General features: G+C 38.7%; 1 protein-coding gene across 1 annotated transcript; it reads right to left on the bottom strand.

The window, feature by feature from the left end:
* Nucleotides 1-6,754: 6,754 nt before the first annotated feature.
* On the bottom strand, nucleotides 6,755-9,265 carry LOC130980974 (uncharacterized). The gene has a single exon (XM_057904614.1). It carries the CDS (start codon nucleotides 9,263-9,265, stop codon nucleotides 6,755-6,757), a length of 2,511 nt encoding a protein of 836 aa, XP_057760597.1.
* Nucleotides 9,266-27,896: the final 18,631 nt, after the last annotated feature.

Raw genomic sequence — 27,896 nt, 5'->3', positions numbered from 1 at the left:
GTGCACATTCTGGCGTTTAACGCCCAAACTACTACCCTTTTGGGCGTTAAACGCCCAGCCAGGCACCCTGGCTGGCGTTTAAACGCCAGTCTGTCTTCTTCACTGGGCGTTTTGAACGCCCAGCTTTTTCTGTGTGATTCCTCTGCAGTATGTTCTGAATCTTCAATTCTCTGTATTATTGACTTGAAAAGACACAAATTAAAAATATTTTTGGATTTTTAATAATGAGGAATAATCAAAATGCAAATAAAATCAAATAACAATGCATGCAAGACACCAAACTTAGCAGTTTGTATACTACTGACACTAACAAAATGAGAATGCATATGAGAAACAACAAAACACTCAAGTCAATAGAATTCAAAGATCAAAACAAGAAAATCATCAAGAACAACTTGAAGATTAATTAAGGCACATGTATAAATTCGAAAAATGCAAGAAGAACAGAAACATGCAATTGACACCAAACTTAAAATGAGACACTAGACTTAAACAAGAAATATTTTTGGTTTTTATGATTTTGTAATTTTTTTGGCTTTTTTCGAAAATTAAGTGGAAAAGAAAATAAAGATATCAAAATTCTTAATGAGAATTCCAGGAATCATGCAATGTTAGTCTAAAGCTTTAGTCTAAAGGAATTAAACATAGCTAGCTAAGCTTCAGCAAGACATTGCATTCAAGAGCTAAATTGATGATGATCAATCAGCTTTGGTGATGATAAGAACATCACCTTGAAACACTAGAATTCATTCTTAAGAACTCTGAAGAAAAATAATACCTAATCTAAGCAACAAGATGAACCGTCAGTTGTCCATACACAAACAATCCCCGGCAACGGCGCTAAAAACTTGGTGCGCGAAATTGTGATCACTACAACTTCACACAACTAACCAGCAAGTGCACTGGGTCGTCCAAGTAATACCTTACGTGAGTAAGGGTCGATCCCACGGAGATTGTTGGTATGAAGCAAGCTATGGTCACCTTGTAAATCTCAGTCAGGCAGACTCAATTGGGTATAGTGATAAACGAATAAAGCATAAAGATAGTGATACTTATGTAATTCATTGGTAGGAACTTCAGATAAGCGCATGAAGATGCCTTCCCTTCCGTCTCTCTGCTTTCCTACTGCCTTCATCCAATCCTTCTTACTCCTTTCCATGGCAAGCTCATGTAGGGTTTCACCGTTGTCAATGGCTACCTCCCATCCTCTCATTGAAAACAATTGCATATGCTCTGGTCACAGCATAGCGGAATTCATCTGTCGGTTCTCAATCAGACCGGAATAGAATCCAATGATTCTTTTGGCGTCTGTCACTAACGCCCCGTCCTCAGGAGTTTGAAGCACGTCACAGTCATTCAGTCATTGAATCCTACTCAGAATACCACAGACAAGGTTAGACCTTCCGGATTCTCTTGAATGCCGCCATCAGGTCCTGCCTATACCACGAAGATTCCGATTAAAGAATCCAAGAGATATTCACTAAGCCTCAGATGCGTATAGAACAAGAGTGGTTTTCAGTCACTTTGTTCATGAGTGAGAATGGTTATGGGCGTCAATCATCACCTTCATCATGTTGAAGAACAGGTGATATCTTGGACAAAGAACAAGCGGAATTGAATAGAAGAACAATAGTAATTGCATTAATACTCGAGGTACAGCAGAGCTCCACACCTTAATCTATGGTGTGTAGAAACTCCACCGTTGAAAATACATAAGCATAAGGTCTAGGCATGGCCGAATGGCCAGCCTCCCAAAGAGGGTTCAATCATCAAAACATGATCAAAAGATAGATTAAAAATACAATAGTAAAAGGTCCTATATATAGAAAACTAGTAGCCTAGGGTGTACAGAGATGAGTAAATGACATAAAAATCCACTTCCGGGCCCACTTGGTATGTGCTTGGGCTGAGCAATGAAGCATTTTCGTGTAGAGACTCTTCTTGGAGTTAAACGCCAGCTTTTATGCCAGTTTGGGCGTTTAACTCCCATTTAGGTGCCAGTTCCGGCGTTTAACGCTGGAATTTCTTGAGGTGACTTTGAATGCCGGTTTGGACCATCAAATCTTGGGCAAAGTATGGACTATCATATATTGCTGGAAAGCCCAGGATGTCTAATTTCCAATGCCGTTGAGAGCGCGCCAATTGGGCTTCTGTAGCTCCAGAAAATCCACTTCGAGTGCAGGGAGGTCAGAATCCAACAGCATCTGCAGTCCTTTTCAGTCTCTGAATCAGATTTTTGCTCAGATCCCTCAATTTCAGCCAGAAAATACCTGAAATCATAGAAAAACACACAAACTCATAGTAAAGTCCAGAAAAGTGAATTTTAACTAAAAACTAATAAAAATATAATAAAAACTCAACTAAAACTACCAAAAACATACTAAAAACAATGCCAAAAAGCGTACAAATTATCCGCTCATCACATTTGCATCTTATTCAAAAAAAAAAAAGTCGCACACGATGCGGCAGCGTCGCTGACGCGTCCGCGTTACTAGTGCGTTGGGGAGAAAATAATTGAACAGAGAGTCACGCGAAAGTGTGGCTGGAGGCGCGCCATTAGCATAACTTGACCCCACGCGACCGCATCACTGACGCGTCCGCGTCACATGGAAATAATGGCCTCCCACGCGACCGCGTGCCCCACGCGGCCGCGTGCCCTGATTTTCGACGTAAAAAGGGTGCACAACGAATTATTGTGCGCGAGTGGTGCTGGATTGGTGTTGGACGCACAATCTCTATCACGCGACCGCATCGCCGACGCGTCCGCGTCATTCCTTTCTGCAGCCCACTCACGCGATCGCATGCCCCACGCGATCGTGTCACCCAAAATTTGGCAAAATACGATTTTGAACAGAGAGTTGTGCGAGCGCGAGGCTGCCCTCGCGCCAGTAGCATAAATTGTGTCACGCGACCGCGTGACCGACGCGTCCGCGTCGATTAATTTAAGCGCAAGTCGCGCGAACGCGTCACCCACGCGTCCGCGTCGCTTGCGCCGCACAGCTTACCCTAAATTGCCAAAATATCTCATCTTTTCTTCCCCAATCCTAATTTTTCCTGCATCCTTTATTCCTTACTTCTTTCTTCCTTCTTTCCCTTCTCATTCTTCTTATCTTTCATTTAATTTATTTGCATACTTTCATTCATTGTATTATTTTCATTGGTGTTAAATTTTCTTATTCAATTGTTACAACTTTTCTGGTCTTACCTAGTGCTTAGTGACTTGTTTACACTGTTGGGTAATATTATTTAAACCAATAATTTACGTTTTTAAATTGTTTCAACCCCAAATTTACGCAAATGCATTGTTTCAAAAATGGTTACGCAATTACGTTGTTTCACTATATTATACAAACCGCTACTAGCAGTAGCGGATTATAGATGCACAGAAACCGCTAGAGCCAGTAGCGGATTATGCTCAAAAAATGCATCATATAAACCGCGGCAGCCCATCGTGGTTTATGGTTTGTAAAAGTTGGTCATAAACCGCTGCTGGCAGCAGCGGTTTATGTGCGTGGGGAAGTGTGCGTAAACCGCTAGAGGCTATAGCGGTTTACGTTAAGTATGCATCACTATATAAACCGCTGAGCCAGCCGCGGATTATGCAATTGGAGGTTGGGAGAGGAAATTCTAGAGAGAGGAAATTCTAGAGAGAGGTCAGAGCAAGTTGAGAAGGGGTCCGAGGTATTTGAGCTGCGACTTCTGGCGGGATATCATGGCAGAAGACAGAAGGAGCATGTACCGACTGAACGGTGTTGCTCATGTTGCCGGTTCCATTGGTGACGAGGTTAGTTAATTATTTTGGTATTTTTTTAGGCTTAGCAATTTTTTAGCTAGAAAAATGATATGAATGCAAGCATATACGGATTTTATAGATTAGTCCCTTTTAGTTTTAAAAATAGTATGAAGGTTAGAATATAAAGATTTTTTTTTTGGAAATTTATTGTTTAAGGTTTGTAATACTTTTATAATTGTGGGTGTTATCTAATAAGTTAAGTTTGTTGTCGTTTGTGCTATTGTAGTAAATATTTTACAAATTAATTTCGCTAGTTTATTGACTACTTATTTATAGGTTTTAGGGATTAATTTGTTCACCGGTCAAAAGTTTGTTGACATTTTTAAGATATGTGTTATTATTAGATAAGGAATTTCGTTATGGATTGGAGAATTTAATTGTATCCTGCATTTATTGTGCTATTTTTTGCAGCCCACTAGGTGTATATACAGTGTGAGACGGCAACAGAATATGCCCCTGCATGATAGGATCATCCCGTATTTAGAGAGGGCTGGATTGTACCATTTGGCCAGGCTAAACAGCCATTGGTTCTGGTTGGATGAGCCATTGGTTAGTGCGTTCGTTGAGAGGTGGCGTCCTGAGACGCACACGTTCCACATGCCTTTTAGAGAGTGCACAGTGACATTGCAGGACGTGGCTTTTCAGCTTGGGTTGCCTGTCGATGGGGAGGCTGTGAGTGGTTGCCTAGGTGAGTTTGAAACATACATTGAGGGTGGTCGACCAGCCTGGGAGTGGTTTCAGAACCTATTCGGTGAGCTGCCACCACCGAATAAGGTCAAGCAGATGACCGTCCACTTTACATGGTTCCACGAGAGGTTTAGTGTGCTACCACCAGATGCGAACGAGGAGACAGTTCGTATCTACGCACGTGCCTACATCATGATGCTTTTATCTACTCAGTTATTTGGGGACAAGAGTGCGAATCGGGTACATATACGGTGGTTGCCATTTGTGGCGAACCTTGATGAGATGGGGCGATATAGCTGGGGTTCGGCTGCGTTGGCTTGGTTGTACCGATGTATGTGTCGGGTAGCAAACAGAAATGTGACTAACCTTGCGGGTCCCCTCCAGTTGCTACAGAGTTGGATATTCTGGCGTTTTCCCTCGTTGAGGCCGTCCGGGTTTGATTACTTCTCTTTTCCACTGGCATCCAGGTATGGTTTATGTGTTTTTTATAGGTTAAAAAATTTATGTTGTGTTTTTCGAGTTTGTGTCTCATTATATTTACAATTAGGTGGCATGCTTACTTACCTCCGAACGATGGGAAAGAACAGAGGGTCATAAGTTATAGGCTTGCATTGGATCGCATGAGCGCTCGTGATGTAAGTATTATACTTGTTATGATTAAGTTTTAGGGTTGCTCTCGTGTCGTGACTATATATATACTTGTTATGGAAACGTCTGATGTACTTTGATTTTTCAGATTCTATGGGAGCCCTACTCCGCGGTTGATGTACTTGCTGTGGTCCATCCGGAGATACTCATAGAGGAGCATTCTCGCATCTGGCGAGCGGTCACTTCTTTGATATACTTTGCTGTCATCGAGTGGCATCAGGTTGATAGGGTTGTCCCACAGCTTGGTGGAGTGCAGCATATCCCCGAGGACGTTTTGAACATAGACTGGCTGCATGCTAAGGATGGAAGGGGAGGAGATAGGTGGTTCTCCCATTACTATCGGGAGTGGAATTTACACTGGGGGAGCAGACTTGATGCAGTCATTACCATTGAGCGTGTGGCTGATCCGGGTCCATCAGCGGATTACTTAGATTGGTGGTACCGCGAGGCTCATAGGTTCCTTAGCCCAGGGGCTGTATTCACGGATCCCAGGGGTACCGAGATACCTGAGGAGGCATTACAGAGAGGTTCGTCACAGGTCCCACGCAGATCACAGCTTCCTCATATGCCAGATAACCGCCGTGTTGAGAGACGTCGTCGTGTTGGTACTCGTGAGTCCGGTCGAGAGTGGCGATGGATATATGATATGCTGCACGAGGATGACGCACCTGAGGGGGCTGCTGATGTGGGCGGTCACCGTGTTCGCCGGTCTAGTGGCAGACGTCGGGGTCCTCAGGCTGCTACCCAGTTCAGTGGTGGAGCTAGTGGGACCACGGGGACTGAGACTGCAGGCGATACATTCACTCAGTCTTTTACACCTACGATGACTATGGATGTAGATGATCAGATGGGCAGTGCACACTTTTATTCAGATTTTGCTGCGGTGTTGAGGGATGATGCTGGCCCGTCCCATGTGTAGGTTGATGCCCCTCCTTACCAGCCTTCAGCACCAGATGTAGTGTTCGATACCACAGCTTACCATCCACACATGACAGAGATGCAGCCCCAGGTCCCTGACTTTCAGGGATAGTATGCAGTGGACCTTAACCAGCCCGCAAGTAGTCCTTTAGATACTTGGTTCACCATGGGAGGCACACCTCAGTCTGCGTATGGGATAGTCCCTCCTGTTGATGATGCTGTTCAGGTGGCTGGCCGACCTACTAGAGTCAGGCGTCCCACGCGATGTGGGACGGGATCTCATCTACTTGATCCTTTTGAGGATGCAGCCCGGGATGATAGGGATGATTAGTCTATTATGTTGTATGTTGTGTATCTTGGATATGTTATTTATGAACTCATTATGTACTTTATGTTTAAAAGTCACTGGTTGGTAGTTATTTATGAACTCATTATGTACTTTATGTTTAAATTTCACTGGTTGGTAGTTATTTTGACGTATTATTTACTACTGTATCGCTACTGATTGTTTATATAACGGAACTAAACCATGATAGATAAACGAAATTGATATACAAATATCTCGTATAAGATTAAATAATAAGCTGAACATAACTAAAATTTATAACTGAAACAAAGGGATACAAAGGGATTCATTTGTGAAAACAAACACTAAACCCTAAGAACATGACACGTAAATGACTACGAAAGATATAAACCGTGAAACATCTAGATGCCGCTACTAGAACCTCGCTGAGGGCAACCCCTTCGGGTGTGACCGGGCTGCCTGCACAAACCACAACGCTTCGGTCGGCTGGTGTCAGCTTCGTCCATGGTGTTTCGGATGCGGGTGGACCTAGGTCGTCCTTCTCTTGCTCTTCTCATATTTGGATCGGGTATAACGATCGGACCGTCATATGGGGGCCAAAGTCCCTCTGGTATGCAGGGTGCAAAAGACATCTGATACACCTTAAACACCTCAGACATGCTGTAAACTTCATCAACATATGTTGCCCAATCTAGCCGTGACTGCGCACAGCATGCGATGGCATGGCAACACGGGTAGTGTAGTGCCTGGAAGTTACCACAGTCACAAGTACGATCCCTTAGGGAAACCCGGTAGCAACCAAGTGAGAATCTGCCTGTGGGGGTAGTCTCAGCCACCGTGTAATCAAGTAGATGCCTATCAAAAACAGTCACAGTGAAGCACCTCGCATCTTTCAAGTTACGCTCAATTGCCCTCATAAGTGCCTGCGAATACCTTTGACCGGATCCTAACTGTGCCTCTGCTGTCTGCCCCCGGACAACGAACAACTCAGCAAGGCGAAGATAGGTGGACTTAACCAAGGACGTGACTGGTAGATTTCTTGTGCCCTTCAAAACAGAGTTCACACACTCAGAAATGTTGGTCGTCATGTGACCATATCGTCTGCCCCCATCCTTGTGCTGTGTCCACATCTCATAATCCATCCTGTTTGCCCAATCACACATGGCTGGGTTCTCTGACCTCATTATATCAAACCAATAGTCAAATTCTGCTTCCGTCTTTGCATAAGCGGCGTTAACCAGCCACCTTCTGACATCCTGCCCCTTGAAGGTAAGGGCAAAATTTGCAGCAACATGCCGAATGCAAAATGCCCTATAAGCATGCGGAGGTCGCCAACCACTATCTGGTGACTCCAGCGCAGCCTTGATGCCGTTGTGTCTGTCAGAGATGACGAGAATACCTTCCTGTGGAGTAACATGTCTTCTAAGATTGGACAGAAAATATGACCAAGACTCAGCATTTTCCCCCTCAACTAGTGCAAACGCAACAGGCAAAATATTCGAATTCCCATCCTGAGCAATCGCCAACAACAACGTCCCTCCATACTTACCATACAAGTGTGTCCCATCGATGCTAACGAGTGGCTTACAGTGGCGGAATGCCTCAACACATGGAGGGAATGTCCAAAACATGCGATGAAGGTAGACTCTTTCTTCATCAACCTGGTCACCTACTCTAACCGGGGAGGTCTTCAGTAGAGCAACGGAACCGTCCATGGTTAACGTGACCCCAAGGATCCAGCGGGGCAGATCCGCATATGACTCCTCCCAATCGCCGTAGATCTGTGCTACTGCCTTCTGCTTTGCCAACCACACCTTCCGATAACTTGGCTTGAAACCATATGTTGCCTCTGTTGCCTCTTGCAACACCTTAATCGAAACCGACGCATCAGCTCTAACCAATGAAAAAATCCTTGCACAAATCACATGATAATCAAGCTGCCTGTGGTCGCTCGAAATCGATGTGGCCATACACGTGTGTGGTCCGTTGTACCTCCTAACTTCCCATGTGCTCTTCCTTTTTCGCATGACTATCCGGATCAACCACGTGCATCCGTTACCGAACTCCTTGCATCTCCCTTGGTATTTTAGACTGTCTGACTCCATAACCCTGTACTCAACTCCACGCCGAATGCTGTAATCTTTCACGCTCAGCACAGCTTCCTCCTTACTCTGGAACAATTGGCCAATCTGAAATTCAGTCAAACCTGTCCCATCATGCATACCCTGTCCATCGAATGTTGCCTCAACATTCTGGTGTTGACCGATGGCCTCCAAGTTCAAAGACGACAGGTGCGGAGGGTACTCTTGTGTTGCAGAACCGGAACCTCCATGGGCTGCACCTATTGGTATATCATCTTCACTGTCCCCACCAATATCGAGCGGCTCCTCATCGGAATCATCATCACAAAGCGCATTCTCAACTCGATCCGGTCCAACCTCAAACTCAACCTCAGTATCTGCCTCGGGAGGTAGAACTACCGCTGCTACCACAGGCAGTGATGTCGATGCACTGCCCCGTGTGGTCGACTGAGGACCCGGTGTTGATGCCCCAGAGCTATCCACACGATCTTCTAACTTCGCAAACATCTCAGGTATCCTCACCTCCGGAAAACTACGCCTGCAGTGAAACAAGACCTGCAGGTCTTCATCCGACCCAATCACAAAGGTCTCAAACCGCACGCCGGTTGACACAACAGTAATGGGAATCTTGTAAAACAACTTTTTAACCTGCTTCGTACCACAGGTACCGAGCTTCTGTAGTATGCTGAGCTTAATCTCTGTCAATGTACTTGAAGATCGAATAAAAATACTAACTGGTTCTCTATCTGTGAATTTCACACCGTGGCGTTTGCTCTTTTGAATTTTTCCAGAGCAATGGACCAGAGCCACAAAACTATCCTCCCCATCCATTTGTGAATAACACTCTACTATAACAATGCATTTGGCCCCTCCATGGTTTATATAGGGAACCAAATGACACAGAATACACGTAAACCGCTATGACCACCAGCGGTTTACGCACGCATTTCAACAAACATAAACCGCTGCTGGCAGCAGCGGTTTATGAAGAACCAAAAATCAACAGAATCCGCTACTGGCTCTAGCGGTTTCTGTGCATCTATAAACCGCTACTGCCAGTAGCGGTTTATATAATATAGTGAAACAATGTAATTGCGTAACCATTTTTGAAACAATGCCTTTGCGTAAATTTGAAGTTGAAACAATTTAAAAACGTAAATTGCCCCTATTCTTTTATGATATTTGTATTCTTTTTTGCATTGACATGAGCTTATACTGTCTTTCATTACCCACACTCTCCTCCCCTATGTTTCAAATCTTGCACTACTGTCATGCCATGGCTTCTATTATCTTCTCACTTGCATGTTGTAGCTACCATGTAATTGAGACCCTTATTATCTGGCATTAACACCCATACTTTATTTATTTTCTTATCTTTATTTCTGGGTTACTTTTTCTTCTTTTTCCTCCTCTTTCAGGATGGCCACCGAGGAAGAAAAAAAAAGAGACACTTCTAAAAGGGGAAACAAACAAGTCCATCTGCACAATCTTTGGAGAAATGCGTCAGTTGGAGAAACCCGTCCACTTGCACATCTCAGCATGCACCGAGGACGGTGCAATCTTTAAGTGTGGGGAGGTCGATACCGATCTCCATGGGTTAGTTACTCTTCTATCTCAACACTAATGGTTTATTTTCCTTGTTCATTGTTGCATTTGCATGATTGATTGCATATTTGTTTGATTTTTGCATATTTTACCACTTGGTTAAAGTAATATTTTCTTTTTCAAGAAACCTTTTAGAGCATTTCACTAATTTGAATAAATTTAATGTTACACTTGTTTGAAGAAATATTATACTGGAACATGGTTTAGAGCTCGAACACACAAAACCTGTGAGATTTTTTAGCCTATTTGAATTGGTTGCATTTTACCAACCAATATTTTATTTTTGGTGTGTGTTTTTCTCTCTAAAACTGTGATCTTTGTCTTGCTTAATTCTATATTTCCATTGTTTGATGCATGCATACACTTATATGATTGAGGCCTTGTTTCACTAAGCTTACATACCCATATGGCCTTACCCTTTCACTATCCTTTGCAAACCAATTTGAGCCTAATATACCCATTTGTTCTTTACTTTAGCTCATTACTAACTCTAAGCGGAAAACAATAATGTCCTTAATTTAAATCCTTGGTTAGCTTAGACTAGTAAAAGTGCTCATGATTTAAGTGTGGGAAAGTTGGGTTTGAAAATATTTGGTTTGAATAATTGGGTGTTGTATATTTTAGTGAAAATGTGCAAAATAATGGTTGAGCACATGTTATTGCATTCAATACTTTAATCATATGCATTGAGATAAAAAAAGTGAAAAAGAAAAAGAAAAGAGCAATTAATAAAAGGGGACAAAATGCCCCAAAATAAATAGTGAAATCAATGCATATGAGTTGTGCTTAAACTTGGAATGCATAAATATGTAGTAAACACAGTTAATAGGAAGTTAGATTTTGTATTTTAATTAAATGGATTGTCTTAAGTTAGGTGGAAAGTTTATGTTAATTAAGGATTTAGATTTTAGTCCACTTGGCCAAATACAATCCTACCTTGACCCTAACCCCATTACAACCCTTAAAAGACCTCTTGATTTGTGTATTGGTGCATTAAATTTTTGTTGATTGTTAGATGAAGAGCAAGCTATAGAAAGCATGATTAGTAGAGAATTGAGAGAATTAACCCTAGACACTTGAGAGTTAGAGTGATATACACTACCAAGTAAGGGTTCAGCGCTTAATTCTATGTTCCCTGCTTTCATGACCTATCTTCTTCTTGCAAGTTATTTATATTGTCTTTTGTGATTTGAATTAGTGAATCCAGTTCATATTTATTCTTGAAAGATTTGTTTACTTTTTCACCAAGTAGGTAGAATCATTTTATCATGTAGTTGCATTCACATTCATAGGTTGCATTGCATGAGTCCTGCCTTCCCTTATTCATTTATTTTATCTCCTTGAACTTAGCATGAGGACATGCTAATGGTTAAGTGTGGGGAGGTTAATAAACCACTATTTCATGGTTTATATTGCATTTAATTGAGTGGTTTTATCAAGCTTTTCACCCACTTATTCATATCATTTGCATGATTTTACAATTCCTTCCTAGTTTAGTTCTATGATTGAAAACATGCTTCTTTGGTCTTAATTTAGCTAATCTTAATCCTCTCTTATTACCATTCGATGCCTTGATCTGTGTGTTAAGTGTTTCAGGCTTTATAGGGCAGGAATGGCTTAGAGAATGAAGAGGAAGCATGAAAAAATGGAAGGAATACAAGGAATTGAGGAGATGACCAGCGAGAAGTCACGCGGTCGCATGGCTCACGCAACCGCGCGAAATGGGAGAAATCAGAGTGACGCGTTCGCGTGCCTGACGCGACCGCGCGGATTGGAAGCTGCACGAACGATGCGAAAGCGTGGACGACGCGCACGCGTGGTACAAGAAATGCTAAGTGACGCGAACGCATGGACGACGCGTCCGCGTGACGTGCGCGATCTGCAGAATTACAAAAGTCACTGGCAGAGATTCTGGGCCGGATTTCAACCCAGTTTTCGGCCCAGAAACACAGATTAAAGTCAGGGAACTTGCAGAGACTCATCAAGCTTTTCATAATTCACTTTCCATGATTTAGGTTTAGTTGGAGAGAGGTTCTCTCCTCTCTCTCTTTAGGATTAGGATTTAGATTTAGGATTTTTATTACTTCAAGGATTATCTTTTACCAGGTTCAATGTTCTTTTGCTTTATATTTATTTCTTATTTTCAGATACGTGAATGCTTATATTAGTTATGTTGCCTATTTGGCTTATGCCACATTCATGATGATTTCCCTATTTAATGATATTTGAGGTATTTCAGTTTGATATTGTTTTCTTTTGTTTATGTTATTGATTATTCCCAATTTGAAGATATTTTATTCCGGTAGATTTAATTTCCTTCCTTTTGGTCTTGGTTAAGAAATCAGTAACTCAGGAGTTATCTTAGCTTAACATAACTGATAACTGTTATCTTTGCTAATTGAACTGAACTTCAATAATCCCAACCTTTTCTTAGGAAATAAATAGGATTCAAAGGTCAAACTAATTAGTCCCTTGACTTTCCTTTGCTCTAGCAAAGGTCAACTAAGTGGAATTAAGATTCAACTTTCATTATTATTGCTAAGAATAACAAAGTCTGGACTTCCAATTTCTCACACCTTGCCAAAAGTTTGTTTTACAGTTATTTATTTATTTTAATTGCCATTTAAAATAATTGCTATATTCACTCCTCATTCTTGAAATCCCAAATTTACAATCTCCATAACCAATATTAAGAACATACTTCCCTGCAATTCCTTGAGAAGACGACCCGAGGTTTAAATACTTCGGTTATCAATTTATTTAGGGGTTTGTTACTTGTGACAACCAAAACGTTTGCACGAAGGGATTTCTGTTGGTTTAGAATCTATATCTACAACGCAACTATTTTTATAAAATTCTTTACTAGCAAAAATCTTAACGTCAGCGATACGAGTGAATATCATGCCAAGTAAGGAAAATAGTGAATGGAAGACATGGTCGCGATTCCATGTGATCAGTTCATCAATGGAAATATAGCAAGGCATGGGGAGTATTGGATGCAAGATGTTTATTAGCATGCCGGCAAGGGCATGAATAGCTTAGATCAAGCATCAAAAGCTTTAATGTATTGTTAGTCGTGAGAAACTAATAATAACGTTTGTATTGACAATTATATTTAATTAATAAAATATAAAAAGGGTTTTGTGAAAAGCAAGCATTTATAGTAGTAGATTAAAAGAAATCTTAAAAATAGTGCACAATGCCATACGGGCATTTTCACAAGCACATAGCATGCATGGTAAATAAGCTATCTGAAAGTATTAAATTGAACATGCAAGCAACCCTTTAAAAAGTAATATATAATTTGTCAAATAATCCACAAAAATATAGAAAAAACAATGACCCAAATAAAATTCCAACACCAATGAAAATAATGCAATGAATGAAAGTATGCAATTAAGTAAAAGAAAATGAAAGATAAGAAGAATGAGAAAGGAAAGAAGGGAAGAAGAAGTAAGTAAGAAAGGGGGGAAAATTAGGATTGGGGAAGAAAAGATAAAATATTTTTGGCATATTAGGTTAAGGTGTGCGACGCGGACGACGCGGTCGCGTGGGTGACGCGGCCGCGTGGTGCTCAATAAGGTCAGGCGATGCGGACGCGTGGGTCACGCGATCGCGTCAGTTGATTTGTGCTAGTGGCGCGAGTGCAGCCTCGCATTCGCACAACTCTCTGTTTGAATTGCATTTTGCCAAAAATCTGGGTGACGCGGTTGCGTGGGTGACGCGATCGCGTGGATGGCCATTTTTGAAAGACGACGCGGCCGCATGGGGCACGCGTTCGCGTGGGAGGGCTTGGGCTTCTAGCACGAGTCCAGCCCAATTCCAGCACAACTTTCGGCCATGCACCTTTTTGACAACGATTTTCATGGCACGCGGCCGCGTGGGTGACGCGGTCGCGTGGGGTCAAATTATGCTAAAGGCGCGCCTCCAGCCACGCTCTCGCGTGACTCTCTGTTCAATTCTTTTCTTCCCAACGCACTGGTGATGCGGACGCGTTAGCGACGCTGCCGCGTCGCGTGCGTGTTTTCCTTTTTTTTAATGCAGTATGCAGAATGCAATGCTTAATATGAATGCTATGCAAGTATGCATGATTCCAGGTTCAATCAAAACTCGAAAACAAACAAAACAAACTAGAATAAAAACTGAAAAAAGAACGATCATACCATGGTGGGTTGTCTCCCACCTAGCACTTTTAGTTAAAGTCCTTAAGTTGGACATTCTGGTGAACTCCTTGTTATGGTGGCTTGTGCTTGTACTGATTCAGGAATCTCTACCAGTGTTTGGAGTTCCAGTAGCCTCCGGGGTCCCAAACTAGGCACAGAAAGCCTTCAAGTAAGTTAAAGCAAGTGACAAGGCCCCAAAAGTGTTGATTTCTAGATTGAATTCCGGGGTCCCAAATCTTGCTTTTGCACCCGTCTTTTTGTTGAGCAATATTGTTCCAGCCGGGTGGCAAATAGTCTGAATTCTCACTAAAGCAGCCAGACAACTTCCTAGACCCATTCAGTTGAGCTCTACACCAACCTTTACGTTTAAATGTTGAGCACACAACCATATTAAACCTTGCAGGATAAATCTTATCACTGACCATCTTCTCCTTACTCTTAATGCCACAGAGATCTCTAAGTTGACCATCCGTCTCCAGTAGCCCATATTCAAGTGGAATTAGAAAGCTAAGGGATATGAATTTTACCCACTTGAATGTTGTGAAGGATGATGGCAACTTAGGGGGAGGTATTTCTAATGAACGTGCAAGCTCCACTCCCTTGTGCTCTTCTTCGACATCTTCCACCTCTTTGTAATCTTCAATATCAACCTCTTCCTTTTGGTGAATTTCTTCTAATTTAATCTCTTCTTTATTGTTCACCAACGGCATGGGATGTTGTGTTTCATCTTCTTTAAACTCCATATCAAGTCCAATGGAAGAGGATTCAAATGTAGATAAGAATTCATCAATGATTGAATCCATCTCTTGATCGTCTCCTTCAAAGTCTTCAACTATGATATGCTTTGGAGGTTGTACACCCTCCTCAACATCAGCTTCAAACGTCTTTGAAGGGTGCTCTATAAATTGACTTTCCCATGGAGGTTCAGCATCTCCTAAGTCTTCAACCACTGCCTCCTCTTCTTCTTCAATAATTCCGGCTTCCTCCACTTGTTCCAATATCAAATCGTGCTGCTCACTATCCACCGGAGTGCCCAATTTCTCCTTCCTGCTACATTCTTCAGTAGATTTCCCACATGAAACCATGGGGGTTCTTTGAATGTCTGAACGTCAAAAAGGTAATCAATTTCGTTCTAGATCCAGGTATTTAAGTATGCAATTGTATTCGTCCTCGATGATTTTCTTTTCAACTATTTCATCACCTTCAAGCACAAAATCCTCCTTGTTTTCTTCTTTCACTAGTTCTTCAACCACGCTGTCAACTTCAAGGGTGTCTACTACCTTCACTTTTAGTGCCTCCTCTAGCTCCTTATGAAGTATGGATTCGCGAAGATGATCCCGTCTTTCTCGTTCCATGTCAATAGTATCAGTGGGACCATGTTGCTCTTGGATTGATGGATGTTGGTGCTCTTCCATGGATGGTGGTGATGGGATGGGTGGATCATTATGTGGTTGAGATAGAAGTGCAGTGGAGCTTGAGGGTTGAATATTGGGTGTAGAGGATTGGCCCAAGCGGGATATAAGTGCTTGAAGAGTAGAGGCGAGACTAGTGATAGAGGCAAGTTTGCTTTCCATGGAGGTTTGGCGTGGATAGGAGGGTTCATTTGTTGGGAGAGAAGGTTCATAACACGGAAGTGGTTCCTCTTGATAAGGATATGGAGATGGTGTATATTGAGGTGGTGGTTCTGGGTATGGTTCATATGGTGGTTGGTGTGGTGAATAGAGATTGGGGTTATATGGAGGTGAATGGTGGAAAGGGGCTTGTGAGTGTGGTGGTTCAAAGTTATGTTGTGAGGATGGCCTCTGAGCATATGGTGGGACTTGTTGGTAGCTACTGGGCGGTCCACCATATCTATCAGCTTGGTATGCATTGTAGGATGGTCTTTGTCTGTGATATCTAGGAGGGTGTTGTTGCCTAAAGGGTTGATCAGATCCTCTTGGCTCTGTCCATCTTTGATTGCTTTGACCTTGATGCATATTCCTGTTATAATCTCCTCTTCCTGCAATATAGTTGTAACCAGACTCATAGCCAAAAGGGTGAGAGTTCATAGTAGTAAGAGAAAATAAAAATAAAAATAAAAACTAATAAAAAGAAAATATTTTGAAAAAGATATGATTTTTGAAAAAAAAAGATAAGATAAGATAAAAATTTTAAAATCTGAATATTTTTTTTTGAAATATATTTACAATAACTAATAATAAGGCACACATTTGCAATTCCCCGGCAACGGCGCCATTTTGACGAGAGGATTTTTTGCTAGTAAAGAATTTTATAAAAATAGTCGCATTGTAGATATAGATTCTAAACCAACAGAAATCCCTTCGTGCAAACGTTTTGGTTGTCACAAGTAACAAACCCCTAAATAAATTGATAACCGAAGTATTTAAACCTCGGGTCGTCTTCTCAAGGAATTGCAGGGAAGTATGTTTTTATTATTGGTTATGGAGATTGTAAATTTGGGGTTTCAAGAATGAGGAGTGAATATGGCAATTAATTTAAATGGCAATCAAAATAAATAAATACTGTAAAGCAAACTTTTAGCAAGGTATGAGAAATTAGAAGTCCAGACTTAGTTATTCTTATTAATAATAATGAAAGTTGAATCTTAACTCCACTTAGTTAACCCTTGCTAAAGCAAAGGAAAGTCAAGGGACTAATTAGTTAGACCTTCGAATCCTATTTATTTCCTAAGAAATGGTTGGGATTATTGAAGTTCAGTTCAATTTGCAAGATAACAGTTATCAATTATGTTGAGCTAAGATAACTCCTGAGTTACTGATTTCTTAACCAAGACCAAAAAGGAAGGAGATTAAATCTACTGGAATAAGAACATCTTCAGATTGGGAATAATCAATGGCATAAATAAAGAAAGCAATATTAAACTGAAATACCTCAAATAACATTAATTCAAAAGAGTAGTCTGTAACATGGAAGAATTCATAACTAAATTGAGAAAACAAGTAATGAAAAAGGAATATGAACCTGGTAAAAAGATAATCCTTGAAGCAATTAAAATCCTAATCTAAATCCTAATCCTAAGAGAGAGAGGAGAGAACCTCTCTCAAAACTAAATCTAAATCATGGAAAGTGACTCAAAATTGGAGACTCCCCCAATGGATGCATTTCCCCACTTCATAACCTCTGGTCTATGCCTTCTAGACATGGATTTGGGCCAAAAAAGACTTTAGAATTTGCTTTGAGCATTTTCTGCAATTTCTGGTGCGTGGCCTCTGTCATGCGTCCGCGTGGGTCATGCGGTCGCGTCGATTGGAGTTTTCCTTATCGCGCGGTCGCGTCAGTCATGCGGCCGCGTCATAAGTGTTCTTCTTCAGGTACGCGGTTGCGTCAGTCATGCGGCCGCGTCGCTGTATCTTCGCGCTTGGTATGCGGCCGCGTCGTCCATGCGGTCACGTGGATGCCAGTTTCTCCAAAACTCTGTTTTACACTTTCCTTCCATTTTTGTATGTTTCCTTTTCCATCCTTTAAGTCATTCCTGCCTTAGAAGATCTGAAACTACTCAACATAAAAATCACGGTATCGAATGATAATAAAGGGTAATTAAATTAATTAATTTTAAAGCATAGAAAACATGTTTTTCACATACATCACATAATAAGGAAGGGAAAGTAAAACCATGCAATTAATATGAATAAGTGGGTGAAGGATTGAATAAATCATTCAAACTAAGCACAAAATATATCATAAAATATGGGTTTATCACCCATCCCTAACTACCTCATTGCCACCCCACCAATCTTCATAAATGTCATCATCATCAATAATAATATCCAAAGTATTATATATCACCTTGACTAAATTAGTATAATATGATTCATCAATTTGCACAAATTTAACTAAGCCTTGAGAACTAGTGCATTCCACATCATATTGAAATTCCTAGCATGTATGTATTATTCATTTATACCCCAAATAGGTCCCCAAGAAATTTACTATCCGACAGTTTTGTCCCCCACAAAATTTAATTAAGATTTCGACCCTGAGGTTTTCAGATATCCACCAGATACGTCCCCAAAACCGTTTGATCCGGTTAAAGTGGTGACGTGTCAGGTTAACTGCGACATGTCACCTATAGGACATTTTGGTCCCCATCCACGCTGGACAAAACGACGTCGTATTGGAACCAGGGGCAAAACGACATCATTTCGGGGAGGGCAAATTCGTCCCCACTTAGACAGAGAATGCAAACGGTGTCGTTTTCATGTGGGGGGACCTATTTGTCTTATAATAGTATCTTAAGGGACCTATTTGACCTATAATTCCTGATGTTAAAAGAAGCTATATTTACTTCAACACAAACCTTAAAAACACATTGACATAGTCTGTTCATTTATCAAAATGGTAACATAAACTTGAGAACCCAAACATGTTAACCACACAAATATTTGGCTTCAATAGCAACACAAACCAAATCAAGTCAAAAGAAGGTTTATTTTTTTCAACATAAACTAAACAAAACCATTCTAAACAACCTAAAGTCTTCTTCCTCCAACATAATAAAAGGTGGTAACATAACTAAGACAACAACTTTCACACTAATACTTAGAAGTGTCATTTCTTGAAAGACTGGTTCAACCCTGGTGTTGGAATGAATTTGAACAACTTAGATACAGTGCCACTGGTTGCAGCTGATATTGTCTTAGCACTAACACTCCCCGGATTCTTGGCCCTGATTACTGTCTCCTTTGGACGTCTCTCCTTTGGACGTCTAAAAGAAAGATGAGATTGGAATCAACAGTATTGTTATCACCATGTTTCACACAGAATTCAACTGCTTACATTAAGCCACTTACAAAGGAGACAGTAATTAGGGCCAAGAATCCGGAGAATGTTAGTTCTGAGACAATATCAGCTGCAACCAGTGGCACAGTATCTAAGTTGTTCAAATTCATTCCAACACCAGGGTTGAACCAGTCTTTCAAGAAATGACGCTTCTAAGAATTAGTGTGAACGTTGTTGTCTTAGTTATGTTACCACCTTTTGTTATGTTGGAGGAAGAAGACTTTATGTTGTTTAGAATGGTTTCGTTTAGTTTATGTTAAAAAAAAATAAACCTTCTTTTAACTTGATTTTGTTTGTGTTGCTATTGAAGCCAAATATTTGTCAATATGTTTTTAAGGTTTGTATTGAAGTAAATATAGCTTCTTTTAACATCATGAATTATAGGTCAAATAGGTCCCCTAAGATACTATTATAAGACAAATAGGTCCCCCCCACATGAAAACGGCACTGTTTGCATTCTCTGTCTAAGTGGGGACGAATTTGTCCTCCCCGAAACGACGTCGTTTTACCCCTGGTTCCAATACGACGTCGTTTTATCCAGCGTGGATGGGGACCAAAATGTCCTAGAGGTGACATGTCGCAGTTAACCTGACATGTCACCACTTTAACCGGATCAAATGGTTTTGGGGACGTATCTGGTAGATATCTAAAAACCTCAGGGTCGAAATCTTAATTAAATTTTGTGAGGGACAAAATTGTCGGATGATAAATTTCTTGGAGACCTATTTGGGGTATTACTCTTTATTCTAGTTGAATGCTTAGTTTCTTACCTTGAAAGTTATATATGGTTAGTTGGTTACGAATGACAAACATCTTTCTATGATTGATAATCATTTGTGTGTAACAATGATATTTATGACAATCATAATGCATTATATAGTTTATGTATAACAATATGTTTGATGAGTGACAACAACAAAATTCAAGTATTGATGACGTAGTAGTTTATGGGAATACCAAATCAACACCAAACGGAAAGTAACTTTTAAAGTGTGAAATTTCATTACATATTTATGGCATATACTCATTAAGAAAACTAGAATGCAATGAAGAAAAGACAATTTTATCCCTTCAGTTAAAATGTTTTATTTTAACCAAGTTGAATATATTTCAAAATTCATATATTTCAAACTTATTTGACAAAAATACTTTTGTGATGCTTTATAACATTTAGAACGTGTTTTTCCAAAAATATGGTTGGTAGGATTCAATCATGTCAAATCCAAGCCATCAAAATTGAAAAATTGGATTTTGTTGATTTTTGAAGCATAGGATCGATTCCTATATTAATTTGTAAAATTGATTTATTATGAAAATTCAAGCCAAAATTCAAATTTTGTGTATGAGGATCGATCTCTATTGTAAATGCTAAGATCGATCCTATACGCTTCTAAACCCTACCAAAAGTGCGTATTTTTTACTAAGAGACTTGATGGGGCTAAAACCGATTTGGAAAAAAATTTTAGAATTAAAAGTTTGTTCATTGTAGGTAGGTTCCAAACTGAATTCCAATCCAATCAAATTTGATTATAAAGATGTTATAAATTAAAATATAATCATGAGTATAATCTACGGATAAATATGGTGTATAATTGGCTATGAGAACTTGGGGTGGGGGTTAGAAACAATTAACTATCTTAAAGTAATAAGAAATTAAAAGCAATGATAAATAACTAAAAGAAACTAGATGTGAATTTCATTTAGATAGAAGATAAATGAAAGATGATACAAACCCAAGTAGAGTAGTAGGCTGATAGGGATGTTGTAAGAACCTCAAATACATTTGCCCAATGTTTTAGACTACTAATGTTCTTAAAACCTGAAATGTATCAAATACATGGTTAACTTGATAAGGATGTTGTAAGAATCGGACTGAATCGACTAATTTGATCGAAAAAATTGGTGAATCGGATCTTTAACCAATATGTTCTAGTAATATGATCGTTTAAAGATTAGAATCGATAAGAACCGTTTAGAACTGATGAGAATCGATTAAAATCGGTGAAAACTAATAGAAAATCGGTCCAACCAAATTACTTTAGAAAAAATTTTAAAATTGTAGAATATGTGACTTGAATTTAGGTCTTTCTTATTATTGCATACTCCCCTTGCTGTTAATCTATATTATTACTTATTACTTTATATGCTAATTATCAATTATATAGTAAAAAGATACAATAATTTTGTTAATATTTTTTTAATTTTATACTCACATATATTTAAATTAATTATATTTTTTATTATTCATAATTATTAATATAAACGTTATTAAACATATATAAATAAAATATCAAATATTTTTATTAATTATAATATTCTTATTTTTTTTTATGATTATATGATATTTATTAAATATTATTTTTAATAAAAAATAATATGATAAATATAAACTAATTAGTTAGTTATTGAAATAAAAAATAGTTATTTTAGTATGAAAATAAAATTAAAAATCTTTATTATAAAAAATATTATAATTTTATATACTTATTTAATGATAACTAAATTATAACTTGTTGATTACAATAATTTGTTGAAACTTGATTGTTTTTAAAATATTAGTGAAGATATCTATTTTAAATTTTAATTTTACATTTTTAATTATTTTATATTTTTATTTACGTATGACCAATTTTATCGGTTCAACTAGTAATTTATCAATTGAACCAATAAACCGGTAAATTAGTAGCCTAACTAATTTGATCACCAGTTCAGTTCTTACAACTATGCATTCAAATTCTCAAGATTTTACCTCTATGCTATCCTCAGGTGGTATGTTTAGGTCAAATATCAACCTTCTAACATTTATTCTGGTAGTCCTACTTAATTGGGTGTCATCACCAATATCCAAAAAATTTCCTTCATATAACTTTACTAGAAAAACAAATAACTACAACACATGGACTGTTGGAAAATAATTGTGTCAACTCGTGATTAGTAGTCATACATCACTATCATCACGTAATCGGTACCTATGCCAAACAAAAAGTGATAAAAAGCAATACCTTTTGTAATAAAATAATAACATAATATAATAACAAAAAGTGTCATCTATGAAACATTAAATAATAAAACAACTAATTACACGCTATATAAAGATTTGGCAATGTATACAAAAATCAGTTGAGCATACATAAATATAATAGATTCATTTTGGTCAAATACTATTTCTTCTTCATAATAAATCGATAACAACAATATTTTAGATACTTTAGAAATACATGAGTAAGAAGTAAAGAGATGAATAAAATAGAAATAAATGTAACTTTTAGTGTTACTACTGCCTTTCATTTACTGAAATTTATAAGATAGAATGGTGCTGTGGCCAAATCGCCTCTAAGGTGGGCAAAATGCATCAGAAGAAGCCAGTTCACCTCTGGCTTGTTCGAACTGCTTAAAAAAACTAATTCGCCTGTCACTTAGCCTACTGTTACAAACGACCAAAAAAGGATACTCTTATATAAATCCTCTTTGTTTTGTTTTAGGAAATAAAAATTTTTGTTAATTTATTTAAGAAAAATCCTCCTTATCTATGAGGAGGAAACTTCATCTATGAGAATAAATATAAAGAAAGGAAAGCAGGCAATAGATGAGATAAAGATCAAGTGTAAGGCTTGGAGAAAGAATTTTCAATAAGGTAGGAGCATTATATGAAGATCAGTTGATAGTATATTGTAATGTGAAAGTACATGATAAAATTTGTAATTTCTTAGACATACACCGTACGAAAAATTCAAATTATATGAAAGATTTAAGCTCAACAAAATGTTTCTAATATGATAGAAATATATAAGAAGTTACTGAAAAAACTCAACTAATTTTCAATATGACCCAATTAAGGAAACTGTAGTGAATGATAAAATTAATAGCAAGGAGGTTCAAGATGACATAGAAAACGTATCAATCTTGAATCTTTAATTTCCACCGAGTTTTGAAAAGGTTATTCGAAAAAAAGGTTAACTCAACCTATTCTAGAAAAGTAAAGACAACACAGGTGAAGATGAGAAATGTGAGGAAGTGTGATGTGAAGAAAAAAAAATAGCTTTTCAGCAAGACTAAAAGATAGAAAAGGAAGATCAGAGAATAAGAAAATAGAGTTGTTGATGAAAAGGGGTCCACTTAAAAGTGGATGTACATGCGTCCACATCTTTAGTAGTTTTATTATATTTTTTTTATGTTTTTCTCTTATTTCCTTAGGTTTAAGTGAATAATCTTCTCTTACTCTCATTAATTTCAAATGTCAGTTGCTACTAAACATTTTCAAAATATTTTTAAGAAAATACAGGATTTAAAGAAATGAAAATTAAGTAGCAAAGAGAGAATGATCAAAGAGCAACACAGCAGAGTTTCTCAAGAAAATAGAATATTGTGTGTACGCATGCCTTGTGCATATGCACAAGTTCCGAAATTGTCTTGTTGTGCATACGCATGCTTTGTGCATACGCACACCTCATGCATACGCATGAGTTCACCACAAGGAAGGGATCCTGCCATGTTAGGCAAGGGCGTACCACGCCCTATGAATAAGCCAAGTTGAGGTGTGTAACGTGAAACCAAGGTGTGGCACATCTAGTAATGAAGAAGGCCCAACGTGCAATGTGCCTAAGAGGGCGTGCCACACTTGAAGAAAAACCAAACCTGGGAGCAACCAAAACTAAGGCGTTACACGCCTAGAAGAGGGCATGCCACGCCCCAGGCTTGCCAGTGAGGGCGTGCCACATCACTGATGAGCGTGCCACGCCAAGCCCGAAACACAAAGGCCCAGTGCAACACTAGTCAGTTTATGTGCAATACCCGTTATGATCCCTCAAAACTCCAACCTCGAAGATTAAATTTCAATTAGAAGCAAGGTTGTCAAACTCGCGAGTCTAGGTAAACACATGGAGCTGACCTAGACCCGACCCGTAGACTCGTACAAGTTTACCTGTTATACATTTTTTATAATATATTTATATATATCATGTATAATATATATATATTTACTCAGATATAGGCATTCAAATTTAACAATTTCAACATCAAAACACATAATAAATTAACATAATACTACAATTACAAGTTACAATAAGTACTCTAGATCACACATTTAAATCCTTCACAAGTATGTATCTAGTTCAACATAAAACACACAATCACACAATCAAAGCTTCATACAACACAACCAAAAAAAAAGTAAACAACAAAGCAACAATTAAATGTTCTAAACTTCTAATAAAGTCTAAAACTGAAATCCTCCAATATCTTCATCTTCCATGGCATCAACATCATCATCTTCACAATCTTCACCATCTTCATCAGAAACATCATTTCTTTCAGGCTCAGGTTCAACACGGCCAACAAAATCATCATCATCATTCACATGTTCATCTTCTTCTTCTATTAAATTTTGTTGTGGATCCCCAATAAACTCATTCTCACCTCCCTCACCATGCTGAATTCATTACTATTCATACTTGGAATAGCAAATTCATTACTATTTGGATTATCATTAGTATTGTCATTCGTTGGCAAGTGAGAATTCTCAACACTTTCAACAAGATTCTCATTAACATCTTCAGTTCTCCACTAATCATCAGAATGCACTGCATCAAATTCAAATTCTAGAGTTTTTCTAATTTGCTTGCCCTTTAACTTTAAATTATACATCACATATACTAAATCATTCATTTTCTTTTGATGCAACCGATTTCTTCTCTTTGTATGAACCTACAAACATATAGTACCAATAGTTAATAAATATACAAAAATTAAAATTAAAATAAATAAAGAATAGTTCTAAGGATTAAGGAATCACCATTTCAAATGCACTCCAATTATGCTCACAACCAGATGAACTACAAGTTAAGCTTAGAACTCGGATAGGAAACTTCTTTAGTTCTGGACAACTATCTCCATAGAAGTCCCACCACTTTGCAGGTTCCATGGTTGATGAGCGGATAATTTATACGCTTTTTGGCATTGTTTTTAGGTAGTTTTTAGTATGATTTAGTTAGTTTTTAGTATATAATTAATAGTTTTTATACAAAAATCACATTTCTGGACTTTACTATGAGTTTGTGTGTTTTTCTGTGATTTTAGGTATTTTCTTGCTGAAATTGAGGGACCTGAGCAAAAATCTGATTCAGAGGCTGAAAAAGGACTGCAGATGCTGTTGGATTCTGACCTCCCTTCACTCGAAATGGATTTTCTAGAGCTAAAAATACCCAATTGGCGCGCTCTCAATTGCGTTGGAAAGTAGACATCTTGGACTTTCCAGAAATATATAATAGTTCATACTTTGTCTGAGATTTGACGGTCCAAACTGGCGTTCCAAGTCAGCATAAAAGTCTGGCGTAAAACGCCCAAACTGGCACCAGAATTGGAGTTAAACGCCCAAACTGGCACCAGAGCTGGCGTTTAACTCCAAGAGAAGTCTATGCACGTGAAAGCTTCAATGCTCAGCCCAAGCACACACCAAGTGGGCCCCGAAAGTGGATTTCTGCATCATTTACTTATTTCTGTAAACCCTAGGTTACTAGTTCACTATAAATAGGACCTTTTACTATTGTATATTCATCTTTTGATCATCTTTGATCTTGGGATCAGGTCTTTGAACCCTTTTCTAATTGTTCATGTTCTTTGGGAGGCATGGCCATTTGGCCATGTCTAGACCTTGTTCTTATGTATTTTCAACGGTGTAGTTTCTACACCTCATAGATTAAGGTGTGGAGCTCTGCTGTTCCTCATGAATTAATGCAATTACTACTGTTCTTCTATTCAACTCAAGCTTATTCTTATTCTAAGATATTCACTCGCACTTCAACCTGATGAATGTGATGATCAGTGACACTCATCATCATTCTCCCTTATGAACGCGTGCCTGACAACCACTTCCGTTCTACATGCTATAGCTTGAGTGTGTATCTCTTGGCCTCCTAATTCACGACGCATGGTTGCCTCTCCTGACAACAGAGCCTCCCATTCCGTGAGATCAGAGTCTTCGTGATATAAGCTAGAATCAATTGGCAGCATTCTTGAGATCTGAAAAGTCTAAACCTTATCTGTGGTATTCCGAGTTGGATCTGGGATGGGATGACTGTGACGCGCTTTAAACTCGCGACTGTGGGGCGCAGTGATAGTGTGCAAAAGGATCAATGGATCTTATTCCAACACGATCGAGAACCGACAGCTAATTAGCCATGCGGGAAACTGTAGAGGACCATTTTCACTGAGAGGATGGATGGTAGCCATTGACAACGGTGATCCACCTACATATAGCTTGCCATGGAAAGGAGTATGAATAATTGGATGAAGGCAATAGGAAAGCAGAGGCTCAGAGGGACAAAGCATCTTCATACGTGATAAACCCCATTTGTAAGGTTTATCTTGTATTGATTTTTAGGGATTTTATCACCTTTTACCCACATTTATTCAATGAAATAGCATGGTTTTATAACTTCTCCTTTAATTGTGCTTAAGAGTGAAAACATACTTTTTAGGACTTAAAATAGCTAAATTTAATTCACCACCTTGATTCTATTAGATGCCTTTATATGTTTGTTAAGTGATTTCAGAATTAGGAGGCAAAGATTGGATCAAGGGAATGAAGAAAAAGCATGTAGAAATGGAGAACTCATGAAGAAATGAAAGAATCGCCAAAAGCTGTCAAGCCGACCTCTTCGCACTTAATTGACCATAACTTGAGTTACAAAGATCCAAATGATGTGGTTCTAGTTGCGTTGGAAAGCTAACATCCGGGGCTTCAAAATGATATAAGATTTGTCAAAGTTGCATCGTGGATAGGGGCGCACACACGCACGGTACGCGTACGCACCGATGGTTGCACACAATTCACTTAATGCAACTCGTGGCCAACGATTTTGAAAGCCTTGTGGGCCCAACCCAACTCATTTCTGATGTTATTTAAGCCAAGGATTGAAGGGGAATCAACATACTTTTGATCATTAGTTTTAGTTTAGTTTTAGAAGTAGTTAGAGTTAGTTTCTAGAGAGAGAAGCTCTCACTTCGCTCTCACTTCTCTCTAGAATTAGGATTATGTTTTAGATCTAGATCTACTTCTTCTTCTTCTCTCTTAATTTTGCTCTTCCATCTTTAATTGTTCTCTTGTAATTGTAGAATTTTTCTTCTCTTGTAATTCCCTTGTATTGTTAGTTGTAGTTTATGAACTTTCTTTTGTAGATCTACTTTTCCTCTTCAATTCAATTGGTAAGTTCTTTGTTGTTTCATAATTGTTTTGATTTCCTAATATTGATCCATTGCCATTGTAGTTAGATCTCTCTTTAATTCTTGCAATTCATGTTGTTTACTTTTATTGCCTTTTATGTGTTTGATGAAATGTCTCTTCTAGTTATTAGTTAGATTTTGTTTCTCTTGGCTTTGGTTGAGTAATTAGTGACTCTTGAGTTTTCTAATTCCTTTGTTGATTGATAATTAGAAGTTGCTAATTGATTTTGATGCCACTAAAGCTAGTCTTTTCTTAGGAGTTGATTAGGACTTGAGGAATCAAATTGATTCATCCACTTGACTTTCCTCCATGGTTAGAGGTTAACTAAGTGGTAGCAATGAATAATTTGTACACAAGCCACCTTGAGAGGAGCTCCCCATAAGTCCAACTTAAGGACAATAAACAAAACTGCTAGGTGGGAGACACCCCACCATGGTAACTTCTTTTCATTTTCTTTTTTTTGTACATATTGGTAATTAGTCTAAATTCATGTTTTTGGTTAGTTTGTTGAGTATATTAGGTAGTTTAGTATGGTAAATAAGGTTTTATGGTGTTTTGGTAGCTGTTTGGAGGTTTGAAATGCTTGGATTGGTGCAAAAACATAGAAAAATTTTTGAAAAATAGAGCACCAGCATACGGTGCGCATACGCGTGCTTACGCTTTTCGGCCATTC

The sequence above is a fragment of the Arachis stenosperma genome, chromosome 5 (assembly GCF_014773155.1).
Source record: "Arachis stenosperma cultivar V10309 chromosome 5, arast.V10309.gnm1.PFL2, whole genome shotgun sequence".
Lineage (NCBI taxonomy): Eukaryota > Viridiplantae > Streptophyta > Magnoliopsida > Fabales > Fabaceae > Arachis > Arachis stenosperma.
The sequence above is the reverse complement of the archived record's forward strand: the minus strand, read 5'-3'. Positions and strand labels throughout refer to the sequence as shown.

Bases quoted from the DNA above. Each gene is read 5' to 3' on its own strand.
- LOC130980974 (XM_057904614.1), bottom strand. From the start codon at position 9,265: ATGGATGGGGAGGATAGTTTTGTGGCTCTGGTCCATTGCTCTGGAAAA.